This window comes from Doryrhamphus excisus, linkage group LG4 (genome assembly GCF_037039965.1).
Source record: "Doryrhamphus excisus strain RoL-2023G ecotype Guam linkage group LG4, RoL_Dexc_Guam_v1.1, whole genome shotgun sequence".
Classification (NCBI taxonomy): domain Eukaryota; kingdom Metazoa; phylum Chordata; class Actinopteri; order Syngnathiformes; family Syngnathidae; genus Doryrhamphus; species Doryrhamphus excisus.
The window spans coordinates 5,400,007-5,416,964 of record NC_136360.1 but is presented as its reverse complement, the minus strand read 5'-3'; the positions used below and the strand labels follow the sequence as shown (position 1 = coordinate 5,416,964).

Below are 16,958 nucleotides of genomic sequence, written 5' to 3'. Positions count from 1 at the left end.
GCTGCACGGCTAAGAGACCCAGGTTCGATTCCCCTTTGGCATCTCAGTGTGGAGTTTGGATGTTGTCCATGTACATGCGTGGGATTTCTCCAGGTACTCCTCCCACATTCCAAAAACATGCTAGGTTAATTGGCGACTCCAAATTGTCCATAGGTATGAATGTGAGTGTGAATGGTTGTTTGTCTATATGTGCCCTGTGATTGGCTGGCGACCAGTCCAGGGTGTACCCCGCCTCTCGCCCAAAGACAGCTGGGATAGGCTCCAGCACACCCGGGACCCTAGCGAGGATAAGTGGTATAGAACATGGATGGATGTTAGGTTGGCTACAATAAAAGGCCACTCCTTGATGTGAAGTTTGTCTATCTCGGGGGAGTCTGGGGGGGGGGGGTGGTCAGACAGTATCTAGTGTAACCACCATTTGCCTCAAAAAGGAAAGGTTTTACATCTTTGAATCAAGCTCATGAAAAATCAATATTTTTGTTGACTATATTTTAAAATGACCTGTATATAATTTTTAGTGTCAACTTATACTGTCCTTTTTGAAAATATACAGAATATAAGAATACATCTCTACACAGTAATCCCTCGTTTATTGCGGTTAATTGGTTCCATAGCCGACAGTGATAAGTGAATTTCTGTGAAATTGTATTCCATATTTATACATTGAATATTTTCATAGTTGTAAGTAGAGAACTTGTTTATGACCAGTTTTAAACATTATTAGAGCCTTCTAGATGTGAAAAATCGCATAGTAGTTATAATAACAGAAAATAAGCCATTTCACACACAATCAAGACTTGTGCTGATGTGTGTCGCTATAATTGTGTTCCAGTGCCGCAGACAGGAAGTGATGGTGGTCATCCAATATATTACACTTTACTTCATTCTCAAGTACATTTATGGAACTAAGCACAATAAACTGTCAAGTTGAATAATTCTTTATGAAGGATGCATTTACTATAAACAGATATTTCACATTGATTAACAGTATTTTAAAAATAAACATGTGTCATATATACTCCATGTTCCATGTTCCATTTTTATATTCCTAATCATTTTCCTTTAAGCAGAAATTAGCCGGGATTCTGATGGGTAAACAGGGTCAAATAAATCGAGTCTTTGTTAAATCCAAGTGCCATAAATTGAATCATCTATCACTTCCCAGCTCACGCCGTTAAAAAGTTGTCAAATACCGCCATCTATTGGCAGAACTCTAAAACACAGGGTTAATATTGAAGGGTTACCAAATGAAAATGATACGGCAGAATTACAATGTGTTGCAATAAGAGTTAACGGTTGTAAAGTCTTGATAAATTATGTGAAATTCATTTCATAAAATATATTAGTTAGTGTTGAAAAGTTAATAGTTGACAGAAACACAGTTTGTTGCAGAGTGATACAGACAATGAAATACTTGAAATACTGCATTGTTCTTCCTTATGTTTGCACGTTTGTTAATACAACTTTTTTCTCTCTTAAAATTTGTGCACCCTTTTTGCTCAATTGAATTTTCCAAAAACTATTTGTTTTGTAATAAATGTTTTTTAAGCTATTTAAATTACGTTTTTTTTCCCTCATAATATTACAATGTTATTCTCATAAGACTATTAAGACTTTTTCTCATTAGGTTATAACTTTTTGCTCTTAATATTTGGACTTTATTTTTGTAAACTTTATGCAAAATTTTCCAATTTTGCTGTTTTTTTTTCTTGTTCATTGGCCCACAGTTTGTACACCCCTGGTTTGTAAGTGTTTTTTTTTTTTTTTTTTGCCAATTTTTAACATGTTCACCAGTGGAATGTTTATTTTTTATGATAAACTGTATACATGAAAAGTGTATGTGTTTGAATGACATGAAACATAAAACCTTTTCCAGTGCAAATCAGATTTTTATTTTTGTACATTTGAACGTGTCAGAGGTCATGTTCAAGCCTGTCTCTTTAGTGTTTTGTTGTTGCCTAGAATAGGCCTTATTTAAATCATGCAAACAGGAGAAATGGAGTGCAGGTTATGTCATTCAAGAGAATATTCTTTTTTTCATGACGTAACGCCATTGGACAGCCAATCAAATGTTATTCCTCAACATGGCCTCAACCAGGTAAAAGAGGTGACAGTTCTTCAAAAGAAAACTTTTGTCTTTAATGACATTCCAAGTAACACATACTTTGACTGAAAACTGTTGTTTTGGGGAAATATGTTAACAATTGTACAGCTCTGAAAAAAAGAGAGACCACTGCAAATTCAATTCTCCTTAACCTCTTAAACCCTGGGTTTAAAATTATTTTGAAATTTGTTTTCCAGAGCGATATAAAAATGTTTCATTCAAAAATCATACACATCAAATTAAAATCAGATTACATAAAAAATATGACATAATAGTACAAATCCTGAGGTACACTGTCTTTTTATGACAATGTACAACATGTGTTAATATACAAAAATACAGTTTCTGGCACACATGAAGTATATTTGGGAAAAATACTTTTATACATCTGAATAAATGGATACATAGTGTGGGGAACATCAAAATGGCACATATTCCATCCAACATACAAGGTAGCAAAATGTCTTATAATGTACACTTAATGTTTAAAATATACTTTTAAAAGTTAAGTTAAATCTTTTTCCAATAAAAAATGGAATCTATAATAAAAATGCTGCTGTATCAATGAGAAAAAAAACACGGGAGTAACAAAAAACGTGAAATATCACATTTTCACAATAAATCCTCTGTGGAAAAAGCGCTATAGTGTGTTTCATTCTTTCAGCAGTTATGGATGAGTTAAGAGAACATTAGCACCTTATAGCGGCAACAGCACAAACCTATGGCGGTGTTGCAGAGTCTTTGCTTGAGCATTTGAACCGCATGTGATTTCAGGTTTTGATTTGTGAACTCACCATTTCAATATCGCTCAGTTGGTGTGGTAACTCAACTTCAATTTGCCTCACTTCTTGTGTGACCCGATCATGACCTTTGAGACAAAGTTGACAATCGCACTCGCTGGCTGCTCTGGGTCGTGTTCAGCAAAGAGATGGCAAATATTTTCAGTCTCGCTCTGAGATTTCCTTGCCACAAACCCAAAGATCCTGGCAGAATCCAAATAAAAATATTGGAATATAAGCACAGTTGCAACGTGTAAGAAAGTGTCTGTCATGAAAGGACCATTGACCATGATGATCAACTTGTAGTTCATAAATGTTAAAATACCGAACATTGATGCATCAATCACACAAAAAATGACAAGGATTTACTGGTTGAGGATTAATGTTCCTGTTATGTTCAGACATATCGTGGACTCTGCATAAATGGTCAAAAATATAATTTCTTCAAATGAAAGAACTATACTCTAAGATCGTCCAAAATGGTCACTACCCACATCTTGTGACCATAGGGAAGGGTGGCAATGAAGATCTGAATCACCTTCTTCACTACAACAAACCTGTGCAGAGTCCACATCACTGCTGACACGGCACCGCTTCGCCTGCCAATCTCCCTCTCCATTCTTCCCTCAATAATGAACAAGACCCAAGGTACTTGTGGGGTGTTCTACTTGGGGAAGTATCTGGAGTTGGGCACCTCACCCGCTCCATCAGCTCATGGGAAGAGGCACCCATATTGCCACATCATAAGGGCACTTTTGAGCTGTTCTTTGTCTGGACCTTGGACCTTTTCGACTTGGGCGAGCCGACCAGGAGCATAAAGCACCTGAGAATTTAGCACTTAGGATCACTGGGATGCAAAAACTCCCCCACCATGAAAAGACGGTTCTGTTTTTTTTTTTAATTTTATGTCTAAACACGTGGTCGAAAACTGGAGGGAAAAGTATTTATTCACAGTTCCCTCAGGGCTTTAACATGACTTCAGATGTTGAGAAAACACAATGCACCATTACACACGGGAAAAACTTACTTTGCTGTAGAACTGCTGCCTCTTGTCCATCTGTGTGCAACACATTACTCATTAGGCCAAACTGTCCAAAATAGCAAGGCATTTAAAAAAAAAAGTAATTTGATAAGTTATTAGAGCCCTCTAGACATGACATAACACACATACAGTAATCCTCGCATTTTTATAAACCATATATAATATTATATATATACCATATATAACAGAAAAATAATATTATGTTTGAAATATCACAGAAATTACCTTCTGCCCTGCGGGTCCAGAGAACAGAAGATGACTGTATTGACTACGTAGTGTCTTCTGAAGAACAACCTGAAGAATAATATACAGACAAAATACATAAGGTAATACTGTTGTAATTGTATAGACATATCTCAGGATCCATTTTTAAAAAGTAAGAACACTCACTTCCTGTGGTTGTCTGTGAGTGTGATTCCCTGTGCTGACACCTTAAAGTGCACAACAGTTGAGGCTGATGGGGGGTCCATGGCGAGTGTCAGCGTGGTCGCTTTCTGAACTGCTTGGTGTCCCGTGAGAGACTCCAATTCCACAGAGCCCAGGTACCACACATTACATGCTATAAAAATATGTCAAACACAATATCGACAGTTCACACAATTACACAAGTAAGTGTAAAGTCTCGTTATATCGATATTCTCGAGAGTCGGAAAAAATACCGATATAACCAGACTATCCATATATCCGATCCTGCGCCGAACTGCATTAAAAGTGGGCGGATCTTTGATATGGCATGTAATTTTCTCCTTGAGTTCATGGATTGCGTATCTAGCATGCTTTTATACTACAATAAATTTTGTACTACAGTAAATAAAAATAAACTTACGCTGTAGTGATTACCGGTTACCGGTACATAATTCACTCCGGAACTATCGTTAAGGAAGGTGTTGCCACCCAGAGGGGTAGGCGCAAGGGACGGGTGTTTTCCGCTGTGTGTGCTGCACTCTGGTGGTGGAAGTGTGAAAAATAAAGTTGACTGGAAGCAGCCGTTCGCCGTGTTCTTTTTTGGTATTGAAATCCTTAAGCAAAGATTGATTTAAGCTGCTTTTGTATCAATATAAGCAGACCAAATTGGCTGGCAGGAGATGAAAAGGGCATCCTAGTAACCGGATTATCATAATAACCGTGTATCGTACTAACGGAGCTAATTATATCATAAAAGACTAGAAATTTGCCGGGAAATGAAAATAGTATCGTAATAAGTAGTAATTCGTTTTAACCGATATCGATATAACGATCTGACTGAGTTGTACAGTATGTTTAATGTCAGGGCAAAGTATTAGAAGCATCTTGATAGTCTGCAATAAAATAAAGTATTCCCATTACTGTATTATCTTTGTAAAAGTAGATTTCATGTATTTTGCATCTTGAGTCTCAAATAAACCACACAACTACATAAAGTACAAATACAAATTTCTGCACCTGCCCCTTGCTTTAAAAGTTCAGCTGCTGAGTTTGTTGCCGTCTTTACAGAAGATTCACTAAGCTCCTCCAACGGGTCTGCAAGAAAGGTCAGACATGTCAATGGAAAAGAAACACAAGCTAATTTATTAGCGGAAGACTAATACAATGCATTCTCACATTTAGTATGAGAGTACATCAAGCCTACCTCTGTCAGGCAGGATGAGTTTGCAGGGCAGAGCGAGAGGTGTGATGGAGTGTTGACACACCAGAGCAGTGAGACTTCCTAACGGAAATTTGAAATGAACATAAGACAACAAGGCATTAAAAACGACAGAAGAATTTCAATCAATATGGAGCATTCAACTTTAGACTTTCATAAGACTACAAAAACTAGGTGAGCAAAGTTAAACTGCTGACAGCACTGGCAAAAAATTAATACAGACTGTGTATTTGACTTATTTTACTAAAACTACATTTCAAATTGCAGTACAGTCATCAATATTGTGTAAGCATCATTTATATAATTTACATCTTGGTCTAACATTTCTGTTTTGGTCCACAAGTAATTGACTGGAATTATCTCCGACATTTTGATTGCAGCGGGAGTATTCTCACCAAAGTACGGCTCATTGGGGCAGCCTTTCAGACGAACTCCTTTCTGTGTGCACTCGATCAGAAAATGTCGAACTAGCTCATTGGAAAGATCTCCAACTGCATAAACACAACACAAACATTACATTCGTAATTGTTCCAAAGAGATTTACAACACATATTCAAGACTAAAATAGGTACTATGTTACACTGCAGCTTACCTTTTTTACTGTGTGTACTGTGCAACACAGATGGAGGGGGTATGGCTACCTTCATAGCCAATCCATATGCCCCGCGGAATGAATGACTGTCTCTTACAATGAAAGAACCTGCTTCTTTATCTTTTAACACTGAAATAGCTGTAACAACAAAAATTTAAAAAACATTAGAATTGTAAGAAATACTGTTAAAATACTGGACACAACTATTAAAGATCAGTATTTACCCTGGTCTCTGGAAATGTCAGGCTTGTACCAGAACTTAGAAGTGTCTTGAACAAATTTCACAGTGTCCTGCTTAGTGCCAAACTCTAAAAGAAAGAGTAGAATATACTGGATCACAAAACTCATACATACAGAAACAAATATCTAACATTTCAAGAATAAAAAAAAAAAAACAACAACTTAAAAACGGGCCATAAGCCTGGCTATATCACTGTAGCTCAAACCGGCCTCCACCATACCCATAGATGTTCATGTGATAGACGTGGCATAATGCCGTTCACTGGACTAACAATGCTGGCTTTTTTTTAACCTTTTTTTTATACCCACTGAGTATTGCATTGTATGTGTTTTTGATCCACTTTTGCACAAAGACTAACCCATGTGGAATGAATTGTGACATGACAACTCATTATCAAAAGTACCCAAGCACTAACTAAGCACAACAAAGTATAATGTGCATACTTTTCTACCTCAAACCTTTATTAACTGTCAGTATATTTTTGTAGTTTGCGCTTATTAAACTTGTTTACAACCAGTGTTGTAAGATCAGTGTTGCCAGGTTCACTTACTAGAAGCAACTTTGGTATTTTTTTTTTAGTCAAGCCACTTGCAAGTTCTCGAGAAAAAAACATAGCCTTCGGTTCATTTCATTTGATATACACTTACTACACATTCACATAGTACTTATGTACGTGTACATTATAATAACAGATCCACAAACAGTTTTTACATACAGCTATTAACATGTGAAAACAGTGCAACTTGCTCAAAATTAATTTTGTTGTTTTTATGCTTGAGAAAGCTTAATTTAGGTGAAAAGCATGTCAAATTTGCTCAGGAAGTAGTCAGGGGTCTCATTTAAAAGTGTTGCTATGCATTGTTGTGGCTCATTGTGTGGAGGGCTCAAAGGCAGAATTGGCAGGCAGTTCTAAAGGTAAGGTAGAATACATGGGCAGGGGTCGGTACACAAGATCAGTTCAGAAAGACAAAGGCATTCAAATACAGCAGGTGCTAGGATGTAACATAGGAGTACAACAAACTAGCAAACAGCAGGAGGGTGGAAAGATAGGGTATAAATAGGGCAGAGGTAATCAGAGGTGATGAGGGACACCTGTGCAGAATCAGGCAGGAGGCGGGACTTCCATGATGAGGGATTGGTAACAGGTGTGACAGGACTGGTTTGCTGTGGACACAACCTTCCTAAATGAGACCCTGGATTGTATGAGTACCTGTTCCACTTGATGGGGCCCCGCTTAGACCCTTGTGGAGGTCAGAGGTCAGTGACGTCAAAGGTATGCTGACACAGCTTCCGCTGTGAGGACTTGAACACCCGCTCAGAGAAGGCGAGCAGTAGCCAAGCTCACCACCGTCACCCCCTCTCCCCTTTTCAGGCAACAATGGAGGGGCATCCGCTTCGCCACCGAGGCTCAAGTCCCTGAGGTCCCCCATGGCTTCCAGGAGGCTGTGCTCCAGGTTGCCATTTAGCATCAATAATGAAGAAAAATCTGTGGTGTCTGTCTCCATGTGGATTTCTGGATTCCTGCCTTTAAGCGCCCCCCGAGGAGAACTGTGGACATTGGGTGTGCTGCGCTTGGTCGGAGTTGAGGGCTGCGAGGAGTTTGGAGTTTGCTGGTGCCACACAGGAGACGGCTTGCAGCTGCATAGGAAAGAAAATTTACATGCACTGAAAACACAGCAATGTTGTGTATGGTGTCTGTACCTGTCTGAGTGTGGGAGGGGGCTGCTTGATGACACAGAACACATGGAACCAAATATCCGTGGACAGGAAGCAGAACTCGCAGACATGTCTGATCTGAAAAGCTCTCCATCAATAGAATTCCCCGTGTGGTTTCCACTGTCCAGGAAACATCGAGAATCTAGAAAAAAAGAGCCAGTTTTTAACGTCTTGAGTAATGTTAAATATTAGGGACGGATGTCAGGACACTGTTTGATAAATTGCCAACATTTTATTCAATTGGAATATCAACAGTTTCCCAAAGGACTGCAATCAATCTGTGGTGATGGGTTAAATGACAATGACGCACATTGCAACAGTGCTTTGAGGTCATGTCTGCACAAATTGCTCGATTTCATGTGACATAACATCAGGTTGTTGTCGGCCCCACCTCAATATCGGGGCTAAACAAGCATATTTGTAAACACAAGTTAAGAAATGCTGCACACACCATACATCTCATTAACTGCAGCCGAGTATGGACCAGTTGACAGTGAGCAACAACATGCACAATTTATACTAAAAATAAAACAAATACATACAATAGTTTTCAATAGCGCTTTGAGAGTATGCCAAAAATACTTGGCACAAAGGCACTGGGGGTTAAGCTTTTTCAGGTTTCTGATTGGCCAAAATGTGCATCACAGCCTGTGAAAGTGTTTTTATGTGGTGTGTACATAATCCGCGTGGTTCGGCCAGCCCCGCGTTTGCCGTGGACTCAAACAAAGTTCCAGATTGAGAGTTGAGAGAGCTAGCCATTGAGCTAAAATTTACAAACAATGTCATTTTTCAGAGAGATTGAGTGATCCTTATTTTACACAAATATCCCAGCATGACAGTAGAAAATTGTAAAACTTAACAAAAAAAGACAGGCTGCACAGCGGACGAGTGGTTAGCGTGCAGGCCACACAGCTAGGAGACCCGAGTTTGATTCCACCCTCGGGTATCTGTGTGTAGAGTTTCCATGTTGGGTTTTCTCCGGGGACTACGGCTTCCTCCAACATTCCAAGATGCATGTCAGGTTAATTTTTAACCCAAAATTGTCCATAGGTATGAATGTGAGTATGAATGGTTGTTTGTCTATATGTGCCCTGTGATTGGCTAGCGACCAGTGCAGGGTGTATCCCGCCTCTCGCCCGAAGACAGCTGGGATAGGCTCCAGCACGCCTGTGACCCTCATGAGGATAAGCGGTAGAAAATGAATGAACAATGAAGACAGCATTTTAAGGTAAAAACAAACATTTCCAACATAACTGAAGCGATGCTTTCAATGACGGAGCACAAGTGAAGCATGCAAAAGTGTGGCATGTAATCTTAAACATCCCAGTTTGACATCCTGACATTCCTACAGCAGTGTGTCATGCAGCAAACATGAGCACAGGCAAGCCTGAAGTAGCATGAGTCACTGCAAACAGTCAAAGAGCTCCTTGTTCTGACAGACGCCCCCAGCCCAACCCCCCCATCACTCCCACCTCTCACCCAATCGTTTCATTCAAGGAATGGAGATGAAGGAATTCGGATGAGTCCAGCCTTTTTTTCAAGTCATTTCACTTGTAATGCTCAACACGCATACAATAAATCACCTTAAGCTTATACAATAACATGTGTGACTTGGACTGTATTTAGTGTTTCAACAGCATCCATAAATCAATGCCACCAAAACTAAATATAGTAAGAGTAAACACTGGAAAGAAAATCTGTTACTACATTATTGCATTCTTTACTTTACTTTTGCACCTCTATAATGGTGCAAAAGTAAAGTAAGTAAAGTTATATTTATTCTTATATTGTCTACTATATTGGGTAATGTGAGGAGAACGATGATTATGGGGTGTTAGTTCATGTCTTGCTAAAACTTGCAATGCTAAAACTATACTTAGAAGGTTGTAAATTTTCGACAATAATATTCTAAAATATTCAATTCATGAATAAGGACTCTTACATCACACAAACTCACTTGGGTTTCTAACTGCAAAAAATGAGGGATGTATATAGAACTCGTATATTGACAATAATTAATTAAATTAATCAATTTAATTAATTAATCAAATTTTACTGTTAAAATAAAAATCATAGAACACACATATTGACAATAGTTAATTACATTAATTAATCAATTTAATTAATGAATCTATTAATTTTACTGTTAACAAAACAAAAAACACAATTGCCCCCCACATCTTTTGCTTAGTAGTTGCGTTATTATTACATTTAGATATTCAAAATAAATAACTGTATTCAATTAGTAACTAATTTTATTTTTAACACAAATTCAAAGTGTTCTTTTAAAACATTCAAGCTTATCCATTGTTTTCTACTCCTTTGCACAGCTCTGAGTGAACACAAAGCCTGCTTAGTTTGTGTTGAAGCTCGTTCACCCACTTCCAGATGGAACATATTCATGCGTTCATGAGGGGGTAGGCGGATTGATCCAAATAATGATAGTAGTGATATCCAAGGTAGTATCAGTACTGGATGGATACCAGTGGGGTCAGGCTATACTGCCAGTGGCAGATTTTAGACCTCTGTTCTAAATAAAGTTGATTTTGCTGCATTTTTATACTCATCTTCATGTCATGTGTCATGTTGCAACTTTTACTTTATCCTGCAATTTGCAACATCTCTGCCACTTCCATTGCATTTTTGGGGAAAAGCTCCTTTCAAATCAGGGATTTAAGGCCACAAAATCTCAAGAAAGACCTAAGGGACTACACTACTTGAATTTATAGTTAACATGGCATCCATCCATCAGCGTGGTGCTCAGTTGGAGCTTACACCAGCCGCTTAAAAGTCAGATAGGAATGCTCGGAGTTAGTCCTACATGAGAATGTGATGAGTTTTCTGTCATTCATTTCAGTCCGTTAAGCTCAGTGATTGCAGTGCCTTCCCGCCAGTTTCTATTCAAAGCTGTGAACTCTAGGAGGCATGTGGCAACCACATTCCTCTGCCCTCACTTGATGTTTGGACAGCCAGCTTTATCCACTCAACTAAGGGGCAGCGATGAGCCAAGTTATGAGGCAGCTGAGGAGGAATAATAACCAGTGGAGAGACGAGTGTGAAGGGCAAGAAAAGTACATGGAAAGTATCATGGTGACAGATTGATGTTTATGAGTGAATATATTATTTTATTCAAATTAATAACAGATAAAAAAATAAGTATCATAGTGGTTCACTACATGGCTGAGGGGCTGTGTGTGATGCCTGCAGCATGTTGATGCTGAAGTAGATTACCGTACTTTCAAATTCTATCCAAGGTATTTTGATATATTCCACAGAAAAAAGTTCCAGACAATCAACTTTTGCAGCTATTCAAATTTCCTGAGACCTTGCCCATATGGTGGAGAAATCATCTCTTTTTCTTCTAAAGTATGTATTTAGGAAAGTAGCCAGTGTTCAGTCTATATTCTACACGAGGACACTGGAATCATGCAAACATTGAATAATGCAAAATATTAGTCCAAACTAAATCTACCTTACCTTTACTGTATGTGACATCACAGTGTTTTCTACTTGGTCTGTAGACATTTTCCTCAAGGCATTAACGAGTCTGGGTTGTTGTGGGTTGTGACAACATCCATCCATTCATCCATTCATTTTCTACCGCTTAGCCTAAAGGGGGGGTATGCTGGAGCCTATCCCAGCTGACTTCGGGCGAGAGGTGGGGTACATCCTGGACTGGTTGTCAGCCAATCACAGGGAACATATAGACTAACAACCATTCCCACCCACATTCATACCATATGGACAATTTGGGGTCGCCAATTAACTTAGCATGTTTTTGGAATGTGGGAGGAAAAACCCACGTACCCAGGTCTTCCCGATCTTCCTGACTGTGTGGCCAACATGCAAACCACTCGGCTACCATGCGGCCGGTTGTGACAACCTAAACAATAATAATAACCGTATTTTCTGGACTATAAGTCGCTCCGGAGTATAAGTCGCACAAGGCCAAAAATGCATACTTAGGTAGAAAAAAACATACATAAGTCGCACTGGAGTATAAGTCGCATTTTTTACGTTAATTCATTTAACAAAATACTTGACCAAAACAGACATTAAGTCCTCTTGGAAGGCAAGTTCTAACAATAAAAGACTAGAGAACAGGCTGAATAGGTGTAAGATATGCTAACACAATGGTTATTCAGCGACACAAAAAACAAACAAGAACAGAAAAGGTGTCCAGTCTTTATGTAACATAAACAGTTTTTTCATTTATAAGTCGCTCTGGAGTATAAGTCGCAGGAACAGCCAACCTATGAAAAAAAGTGAGACTTATAGTCTGGAAAATACAGTATATGACTATGGAAAAACGGCAACTCTGTTTTTACTTACAAATTAGAGTAAGTAATTAGTAAGTAACGTCGCAAGCGTAAAACAAACCTTCCGGCATTTTCAACACAAACTCACAAATGTTCCTTCACCTGCTGCTATGTGTACTACACAGAATAGGGTTGCACTGGGGGGTGCTGTGTGTCAAAAATAGACATTTCTATGTATAGGAAATTGATATGCCTATGGATTTTAGTGGTGGGTCTGGAATGGAAGACCCTGGAGAAGCAGGGAACGTTTGGAATGTTAGTGCAGAAAAATAAGTTAATTTATAAGCGGCGGGCCACTTTGATACATTCTGTGCATACTAGTACAGGGGATGGTGTGGTTGTGCTTGGTTGCTATGGTAACTGTACAGTGTTTGTATTAATATACATTTGCTCAGTGACGTGTGGTGAGGCTCATGGCTGGTGAGGCACTTACTCCATTGGTGTTTTTTTTTGCTTGCTCTTTAAGAGGCAACAAAAACAACTGAAAAACATTTTGTATATGAAATTTTGTCCGATATGCTTTGGTATATAATTCTCCATCTGGTCAGTGAAATACATTTATTAATTCAGCTGAGCATATATAAATATATACATATCGTATATATTTCACATTCAGACCAGTCCAGGAAGTGCCCGCGACTCTCGTGACGATAAGGGGTATAGAAAATGAATGAACGAACGAACAAACAAATGAATGAATGAATGAATGAATCATTCTTGTTTCGCTAAAACTCACTGAACAATCAACTCTCTTTTGCATTCATAGCGACTGTGATTGGCTGGCGAGCAGTCTAGTCTGTACCCCACCGTTCGCCCGAAGTCAGCTGGGATAGGCTCCAGCACACCCCAGCGACTCTAATGAGAATAAGCAGCATATAAAATGGACGGATGGCATTCATAGAAAGCACTGAAGTCTCCTGTTTACTTTGAAACCAAGAACATCCACGTAGACCTTGTAGATGCTGAGAAAATCATGTATTACTGCCTTTCTAGTCGGACTGGTGTATGTCCCACCTAGTCTGTGAGCGTGAACCGATAAAGTCTGCTTGGATGAGAGGCGGAACATCTTATAAGACAACCTGAACAGTCCAGTTGTTTCCTGGGGACGCACTTTGGACAGTAAATAAACTACTATCCAGCAAATTAAACCAATCCCATCAAAAACAAAAACATTACCTCGACATACAAAACCTTTACTTCAATGGGTTTTGCAGGTGAGCGTGTTTTGAAAAGGGGGAGGCCATCTGGGATGAATAAATGCCAAATATTTCTGCAAGACTGAAGGATATTTCAGTGCGTACTCCTTTAAAATCTCAGGCATGGACAGACTACACAAGAGAATAAAAGAGATGAATAACATAAGAGACATGAGCATACACATACCAAGAGATGCAGTCATGATGTGACACCTAATAGGCCAGTTTCCTGTTTGCCCACAGATCTCCTGCTGTTGTACGCTGTAGCTTCCAGTGTGAATGAAACACTCCTATTATACTTGGTAAAACTTTCTTCTTCTCTGGGTCACTTCAGTGTGCTAAGAACAATCTGGATCCTGTCTCACTCCGGCTCTTTGTCAGTTTGTTGCGTCGCCATGGCTAATTTCTTCGTCCCACTGATGGAAAAATAAGCTTGTTGTGACACCACTCGACTTCTGTGTTTCCATGGGGGGAGGGACACAGCGAAGGGAGAGAGCGCTAGAGAATACCCCCACCTCCAACCTCTTCATGCCTCCCTCCTCCTCTTTCTCTGACTGACCACTGAGCATTGTTGAATCTGGGCAAAGACTTTACACCAATCAGAATGGATTGCAGGGAGGTCAAAGGTTACATGTGGTATTTTATGGACTACAGAGAAAAGAGGGTGGGGATCGTGGTGGATGTTGGCGGGGGGGGGGGTTCATGTGGCCGTTTCTATGGCCTCTCTGTCAGGGTATGTGTGTCCACTCCTACCATCTGCTCGCAAACAAGAAAGGGGCGGGCAACACTGAAACATTTACGAGTAAATACAGAGCAAGTATTGCAAATACCGATACTGTAACCAATACTTTTTCTTTACATTTTTCATGAATCTTGAAATATTTTGTAATTTTGCCAATAAATTGTTGATCATGATTATAATCAGAATAAAACAATGGACAAAGATATTAGACACACCGAATACATGAAGGACGAATACAAGCTAGTCTGAATGGATGATTTCCTCTTCCCCTCCCAGATCTCCTTTGTAACAGCGCATGGAATCCATGACCTCTCTAACATTCATTAGCATATTGGTGGGCGTTTCTTCTCTATCTTAGATTTTTATGCTGTTTTTTTCACCTACACATGGCTTTCATTTTTTTGGCACTCTTCCACTTACAAGACATAATTAAAACTGCAAAAGTAACTAATCCTCATCAGTGTTGCGGCGCAGGCACACACTGCATACTTGCCCCATGCATGCTATTTTGAAGTCTTTCTTGTTTGAGACGTTAACTTTTTTGTAAATATGTAAATATTTTTTATTGTTGTGATAATACAGTGGAACTTTGCTGGAGGGTTCAGCCCAGTCATCACTTATCACTTCTTGCATCGCCATAGCCTCTGGTCATGTTGTGATTACAGTAATCACTGTAAACATGACATGAAAATAATTGAAATGCCGAAGCTAACTGTCCCAGTGGGACAAACAGATTCTTTCCCAGACTGTCATCTGGCTTTTCAGTGGTAAACAGGAAGTAGGGGTCTCTGTGAATGGAGAGAGGGTCGTTGTTTTCTTGAAATAGTTCAGCCCAGACATTTGGGAAAAGAACGATTACATTGCTTCGTCTCCTGATGCCTCTATGCTCTTTCTAAACGTGGACAATAAACAAACAGACATGCCATCATACATATCAGACTCGATTTGTTATTAATAAACAGCTATGCGTCATATGTAAAGGGCAGACTTGTCATTGCATAACATACTGTCTTTATAAATATATGTATGAGTTGCAAACTAATATAGCAAATAAACCCTACTCATTGCATAACAGACTGAAGTCAATATTAGTAGCACAGTGGAAAAACTGATAACCTAACAAACATGTCTTTAGTATACTGTATTAGCAAGATTAAACAAACTGCCAAACCAATTTCCAAAAAACTACAGTATATCAGCTGGTGGCATGCGAAGGGGAAGAAATAACACCTAATAATACTTTTTAAATACTTAATCATTTACTTTTACTTAACCATAACCAAGTCAACAAATTACCAACACAAGAGTTGTTTAGCACGTATCTCTTTAGGCACTTGTCCCTCAGGATGTCCCAGCAACAAAAGACCCTCCCCTATACCCTTGTCCTTTTCCAGAACAGGATGTGAATGGACATCCTGTCAGCAGAGGTCTTCCTTTATCACCCAAATATATTATTAGATATCCAGTATCAACTGTTCTCCGTGAATCTTAAAATCTGCTTTTCAAACAACCATCAAAAAGACAAAAATCATAAAGTAAATTAAAAAGACCCGGATACTGAAACAACGAAACAAGATCTTTCTCTCCTTTTACCAGACATGATTTACCAACAACAAAGTCATACCCACATTGCACACCAATAGCAACAACATACTTGCCAGGTCTGTGTGTGCGTGTGTGCGTGTGTGTATGTGCTATGCCAAGACAACATTCCAGCCAGCTCTTGAACCCTGTCTAGCAGCCACCAGCAGTGGATGTTTGAGTTCAACCTTCTTTGGCAGTCAAGCAGAAAATCCAGTCTACATGCTGGCACCTCTGCATATGTAAATGCTCACAAAGAAATCGTACCTTGTGTCCAGTTGTCTTTTCCCCACTGGCCACCAGTCTTGACATGAGAAAATTCAGAAAAGTGTTCCACTGGGAAGAGAAAAATGAAAACAGATAAGATTCCATAACATACAAAAATGGAAAATGTTCAGACACCCCTGCTCTTGGTGCTCAGGGGTATCCGAACATTTTCCATCAAGGACCAACCATTTGTTTTCTATGCTGCTTATCCTGGACTCGTCGCCAGGGCATACATTTATCCCTTTCGTTTGTCCTTTGTAATGCATTTGGAATTGTTTTATGCATGTAAACTATAATTGTAAAAACTATAAAAAGGTGTTTTGTAATAACATTTTTGGGAGTCAACCACTGATAGACAGGCGACATGCTGTAGCTGACGTCGGGTTCCGTTTACCAAGCTAACAGAGGAAGGGCACCATCACTTTTGTTCTTTTTTAACAATTTAAGTTTAATCTTCATTATGGCAGATTTGTCTGACAGCAGCGCATAAAAGAGAAAGTGAAATTGAAGTGGTAAGACGCTCAGTGAAGAAATCAACATCGGTTGCATGTCCGGACACTCCTGCAAAAAAGTGCCAACCCGCATGAAGGATATAGTGGTAAATGGTCCTTCACTTGTGTAGTGCTTTTGCAGTCAGTATCTTGCCGAAGGATACTTTGACATGATCACAGGAGGATGGAGAATCGAACCTGCAACCTTTACGTTGGAAGACGACCACTCTACCACCTGAGTCATGCCACCCCCTAACATAATAG

General features: G+C 39.2%; 1 protein-coding gene across 3 annotated transcripts in view; it reads right to left on the bottom strand.

Annotated features, from left to right (window-relative positions):
* Positions 1 to 1,475: 1,475 nt before the first annotated feature.
* tns3.2 (tensin 3, tandem duplicate 2) overlaps positions 1,476 to 16,958 on the bottom strand; it is a 25,044-nt gene continuing 9,561 nt past the window's right edge. For all 3 annotated transcript variants that reach the window (XM_058072985.2, XM_058072984.2, XM_078790025.1), the window contains exons 5-16: positions 16,204 to 16,272; positions 8,084 to 8,240; positions 7,593 to 8,020; positions 6,366 to 6,449; positions 6,142 to 6,279; positions 5,945 to 6,040; positions 5,535 to 5,612; positions 5,348 to 5,425; positions 4,316 to 4,484; positions 4,151 to 4,219; positions 3,911 to 3,940; positions 1,476 to 3,087 (exon numbers count right to left, since the gene is read on the bottom strand). In XM_058072985.2, coding sequence (XP_057928968.2) covers positions 2,946 to 3,087; positions 3,911 to 3,940; positions 4,151 to 4,219; positions 4,316 to 4,484; positions 5,348 to 5,425; positions 5,535 to 5,612; positions 5,945 to 6,040; positions 6,142 to 6,279; positions 6,366 to 6,449; positions 7,593 to 8,020; positions 8,084 to 8,240; positions 16,204 to 16,272 — 1,538 coding nt within the window. In that variant the 3' untranslated portion in view covers positions 1,476 to 2,945. The remainder of the gene's footprint in view (positions 3,088 to 3,910; positions 3,941 to 4,150; positions 4,220 to 4,315; positions 4,485 to 5,347; positions 5,426 to 5,534; positions 5,613 to 5,944; positions 6,041 to 6,141; positions 6,280 to 6,365; positions 6,450 to 7,592; positions 8,021 to 8,083; positions 8,241 to 16,203; positions 16,273 to 16,958) is intronic.